Genomic DNA, 5,931 nt, shown 5'->3' with positions numbered 1-5,931 from the left:
GGGGTCGTGGAATTTTTAAAATAAAGTCTGCAACACAGAAAGAGCTGTGATCAAGCTATTTATTACTGCGCCAACACACATCAAACATCACACTGCAAAAACTCAAAATCTTACCAAGTATATTTGTCTTATTTCAAGTCAAAATATCTAATCACACTTAAAATAAGCCATAATCAGCTAAAGAGTAACATTTCAGTGAGATATAGGAACTTGTTTTTAGACAGTGCATCTTGGATATCTTGTTAAGTGAAAAACTCTTGAAAACATATTGTTTTGAGTCATATCTCACACGAAACAAGCTTTTTTGGCATTTCATAAACGTTTTAAGCTGATGTGTTATTTGTAAAAGATGTATCATCTTGTTTCAAGAAATAGACCTAACTTGAATCAGGACATCAAATCTACTTTATTGAGAACTGCAGGTTAATATCATGCCCAACATTGCATTATTATGAGTCTTAGTATCTTAAGCACAGTGTATTTATTTTTCTTACATACCAGTCAAACCATATCAATGTGACATTGAAAAAGAGGCAAAACACTGAAATTGTTTCCCTCACTGAACAGATTGCGCCAAAAGTAAAATAAAAAGTAAATAGAACAATTTTTTTGCCAGTCTTTAAAAACCTTATTTCAGCCCACATATTCACAAAAGACTCAAGAATAATGTTTGATGATGTCAGTTAGATCATACTTCACTGGAATGTACTTGCTGTTATTAAAGTTTACATAGTGGTATGCTGTATAATCAACAAGATTTCCAGCATCCACAAAAATATTTGCCTGAGCTAGACAGGGAACTTCTACCTCATAAGCTAAATATTGATCATTCCACCCAACTGTAGAGAGAGGCTGGCATTCAAAACAATACACAGATGCATTTACAATATAGATGTTTTTAACAAGTGCAAACTCTGGAGCATCATTTATGACATCAGAAATAACCAAAGATTTTTCACATGAATGTATATTTCCATGTAGCATAATCCACTGTACAGAAACTACATGTTCAACTTGCTCAATGAAGTCTTTAATCTTGCCTTCTACATAATGAACATTTTTCACCTCTTTGGCTGGACCCATGTCGACTTCACTTGAAAAAATGGGATGTTTCTCATGCACGTTCTGACTACATTCATAAAGTTGGTTGTGCTTCACAAGAGATTTACAAATATTCTTAAAACTACTTTTCAGAGCCCACTGCTTGAAGAAACAATGTTTTGACTCAAAACGCATACACATATGCCTCACTGTAGGACCAAGAGCCTTAATCTGAGAAGGAAGATGCAGTAAATAATGCTGTTTAGGTATAATATTTTCATCTGGAAACAGTTGTTTGAAATGTTTTAAATGCTGCTCTATTAAAAGCTTCAATCTGGAGAGAGTTGAGACAGCAATAATAGGTGAAAACAGAATTTTTATGATCTCTAACATGTTACGTAGCATTTGTGTGTAATGATTTTCTCCAATTTTGTCCATAAGAAATGGAAGGATCTTCAACAAAACCAGCATCTGCCCAGCTGACTGTTTCAATTTATTGTCATTTGATGACAGCGTACTGACAGATATGGGGCAAGGCTTATCCCTCACATCAACAGGAGAATAAGGGAAACACAAAATTGCACTATTGAATGAATCTAAGTTCATTTGCCCTGAAAGCACAAGATTCTTTAAAACACATTTGATTTCATATGGGGCAACGCCTTCAAGAATAACATGCATGATGTCTTGTGGGGTTTGATTGATTATATCAACGTGAGGAGATTCTGTTAACTTGCTTCTCCTGTTTATACCATACGTTATTTTTAGTTTGTCTTTCAGAAAGTCCGTACTTGCCTTCTCAATGTCATTACATTGCCTGTTATGACTGGCCATGGTCCTTTTAACAAAAAAATCTTCATTAAATTTTTCCTGCATGTCTTCAAAGTGGCATTCGCAGTGCCTGCATTTACTGTAGGCAAAACCCACTCCTTCCTTAAATCCAGCCACTTCATGCTGAGCTAGAGTGTCTCCACACACAGATATGAGTGCCCCATGAATTGTCCTCTCACCACTTGCAGTGACAACTTGGACACCATCACACAGCTCAATTAAGTCACGGTTAATCCTCTCAAATATCTCATCTATACCACAACGGGAAAGATCTTTTGATTTTACCATGGCAAGCAGACGAATAGCAGGAAGTCTTGATCTGTACTTAGGGCTGATGTTACCTAAGGTGTAATAAATCAATAACAGCTTGTTCTTGTTTGCCCGAGATCCAAGAGGATTGCATAGTTCAATTTCATCTGTATATAAAATCAACTGTAATGCTGTAGGGACTTTAATAAACAGTGGGTGCCACTTAAAAATGTCTCCATCAATGAAATCATGAAGAAAGCCATCCTTGCATGGCTTTGGCCTCTCATCAATCATTGCAAGCATTCTTGGATGTGATAGCAGCTGCTCCAAACTTTTCACCAACGGTATGTAATGAAAACAATGGTCTTTAATGGCAAGAACTCTGGAGTCTCCACGCTTCGAATAACAGACTGTTTGTTTTGTGACAATAATCTCTGGTTCAACTGGTTTTAACAGTTCTTTGATGGTCTTGTCCTGCAAATGAGTGGAAGCAATTTGAGTGAAAGGGTCAACAAACTGGTCAAATACCCCCACTGCATCACTCTTTAGTTGATCCAGGTCCCCAGAATGTCTCTCAATCATGTCACTCATTTGTTGTTTTAGGTGCTCCAATAATACGGCCTGATATTGCTGGATTCCACTCACGATGTGGTTAACAGCTCTCTGTGGAAGAGGAAAAAACAAAGGAAAATCCTTAATTACAAAATTCATATGAGAACACAGTCAACATGCAAACTCACAGAGACACAATTTTTGAAAAATGAAACCTTCAGTTACATAAAGTTAGTGAGATGCAATGAGCAAAATAAGTTACCCCCACCACCCAATTTTTTTTGTAAAGAATAATATTGTCTTATGCAACGTTAAAACCTTGTTTTCACTTAATTATAATGCATTTTGAGGAATCGGATCATAGGTGGAAATGCAAATTGAAAATTTGTGTTGTGTGTATTATGTTGTCTCTATTCTTAGCTCATGCTAAGGAAATATAGTGATAGGCAGATTTTGGATGCAACATACGTGTCTATTTCCATATATAGTGGGGGAGTGAGATCTGAGTGGTCACCCATGAATTACATGGAGACACATTCGAATGTCAGGTGTTTCACTCACATACCTATAGCTGTCCATTTATGATCAGATCATTCAAGATGCCAGGTCTGAACAGTGCCCAAGTTATAGCTTGAGCACTGTTAAGCACAAGTTAAGCATATTGCTTTTAGGTTCTCTAACAATGAAATACAATTCAATGGAAAATTAATGGCATAAATTACCTGTGTCAGTCGATGGGTTTCCTTGGCTTGAAGAAGAAATGCAGTTGCATGTTTATAAATGTCAAGATTCAGGTGACCCTCTCCATCTTCTTGAAATCCACTCTGAAACAGAATAACAAAAACATATCTATTAAAACAGAAATAAATAATTGCATTGATAGGTAGCAATCACCAAACAATATTGCATTCATTAGTTAGCTAGATTCATGCCCATAAGGTACAAGGTAGATGTATTTTTACTGACTGATGTCTTTAATTTGAGCTTTTAAAATGACAACTAAAATGACAAACAAAGCAGTACTTGATAATAGATTAATAAGACTAGCAAAGCACATGGAGAGTTCAGTACAGTATAGTTTAAATTCCTTGATCATGCCTGATCACCCCCAAAATTGAATTACTTGTTTATTGGCCCATTTGTGACATTTCCTGAAAATTTAAAATCTGTCCATAACTTTGAGTTATTTTGCTAACAGTCAGACAAATGCCACCAAAAACATAACCTCCTGAGTTACTAAGAAAAAAGGTAAAGAAAAGAAAAACAAAAGATAGTTTTAGAAAAAAAAGTAACAGTTAATGTTGTCAGTAGTCTTACTGTTACTTCAGAAATGCAAATAGTTATTTATAACTGATTACTCATTTAAAAAATATACAAAATAACTTACTGATTGGTTTGTATGAAAGTACTTTACTTTACTTTACTTTATTGTACTTTATTAATTAGTTATGTCAGTTATTTACTGTTGGACAAGTTACTGACAATTTGAAATATGTTATATTTAGTAATTTCACCTTTAAAAAAAATGACCAATACTGACAATAAAAGTAATATTGACTTTAATGCTCTTATTAATGTGAAGATGAGTATTTTTTTGTGTGTTTAAATTTTTTTTTGACAGTAACTCTGAACAAATCATGTAATTTTGGTTTGCTTTGCCTAATAGTCATTCTCTTAGGCTACGTCCACACGTACCCGGGTATTTTTGAAAACGCAGATTTTTCTATGCGTTTGCACCTTTCGTCCACACGTAAACGGCGTTTTTGGTCACTGAAAACGGAGATTTTTAAAAACTCCGGCCAGGGTGGATATTTTCTAAAACTCCGTTTTTGCATTTACGTGTGGACATAAAAATGGAGAAAACGCAGTGTCAAAGGTGTGCTCATTTTTTGACGTCACACTGTGCGCCACGTTATTATTTCGGTGAAATGAATTTCTACAATACTGTTACTTCTACTCTCTGCACTGTTTAAATGCTTACATATACACACACAGTTACTGTCCCTCCACACATACCACTTGCTTCTGCTTCTATGCCCCAGCTTTGTTTACTTTTTCCCACCGAGGCTTCTAGACTTCTGATTGGCCAACATTGCTGCACGGTTAGGAATATATCGCCACCTGTTGCTTTGGCATGTTCCTAGCAGTGTTTTCCTTCATTTCTGCCTTTACGTGTGGACGGGATTATTTTTTAAAACGAAAACGGAAAATCTCCGTTTTCAAAAATACCCGTGTACGTGTGGACATGGCTTAAATTGACCTTGAACACATATGTAAACATGATAGCGACCTATTCAGTTAGCTGACTGGCTTTTACCAGCTGATTTCAACACGTATTTCAACAATATATCAACTTTTTTTAAACTAATAGGACTTTCTGCAAAGTTTGGATGCATTCACCGGAGCGAACGAACGGATGACTGAAAAAAAAAAAACAGTCTGACAAGACTGCAGCTTTGCGTTTCTGCCACAGCTCTCATTTACGTTTCAGGTGAGTTACTTAATTTAGCGAAACAACTAGTTCGACACTCATCACTGTTAAAATAAAAGTACAACATGAGTCTGTCAAAAACAACACATTTAATGGACGTACTTGGATCAGCCAAAGTAAATGCTAACATTATGTTACAGCTTCTGCAGCTCGTTTCTCTGGCTTTTGTTAAAATAACTTACCGTTAGTGCGGGGATGCTTGAGCCCTCGTCAGTTACTGAAGAACTGGCGTTAGTTTGGTTGATTGGGGCCGTCCTTTCACCTGCTCCAGGTAAACCGTGGCGGGTTGATCCATCCTCCTCATCCGCTTCCACTCCGAGAAGGTGACGCGCGTGTGTCCGCTTTACGTGATAGTAGAAAGAGTTATATACTCTGTACTCACTCGGACAGCCATCAATTCCACACACCACGCGAAAGTCAGGGCTGCGGCTGTGCATGGTATTAATGTGACTCAAAAGTTGTCTCAGACTCAATGCTACAAACACGTAGCATATAAAGCAACGCCAAGTCATGTTGGAAGCTAGTATGTTTCATTCGGTAGCGCGGGCTGCAGTTGTGCCGTAAAATAACTCGTTACCATGGTTAAACGCGCCTGCTAAATTGTCGTAAATGTGGGGGATAAAGTAAAAAAATTTTTTATTAACCTATAATAATTAACGTTATTTTGCAATGCACACCAATCAATCATCCTTTTAGGATTTTTGGGCCAAAGAAATGTCAGGCAAATTGAAGACGAACTTCGTTTCTGGCTGTCGTGAATGATCTGG

General features: G+C 36.7%; 1 protein-coding gene across 1 annotated transcript; it reads right to left on the bottom strand.

The window, feature by feature from the left end:
- Positions 1–424: 424 nt before the first annotated feature.
- On the bottom strand, positions 425–5,690 carry LOC113009814 (uncharacterized). The gene is made up of 3 exons (XM_026148387.1): positions 5,347–5,690; positions 3,396–3,497; positions 425–2,784 (listed from the first exon to the last, which is right to left on the bottom strand). Exons 1-3 carry the CDS (start codon positions 5,674–5,676, stop codon positions 658–660), a joined length of 2,559 nt encoding a protein of 852 aa, XP_026004172.1. The 5' UTR covers positions 5,677–5,690; the 3' UTR covers positions 425–657.
- Positions 5,691–5,931: the final 241 nt, after the last annotated feature.

This window comes from Astatotilapia calliptera, chromosome 17 (assembly GCF_900246225.1).
Source record: "Astatotilapia calliptera chromosome 17, fAstCal1.2, whole genome shotgun sequence".
Taxonomy (NCBI): domain Eukaryota; kingdom Metazoa; phylum Chordata; class Actinopteri; order Cichliformes; family Cichlidae; genus Astatotilapia; species Astatotilapia calliptera.
Note: the sequence above shows the minus strand (reverse complement) of the source record. Positions and strands in the feature narration are given on the sequence as shown.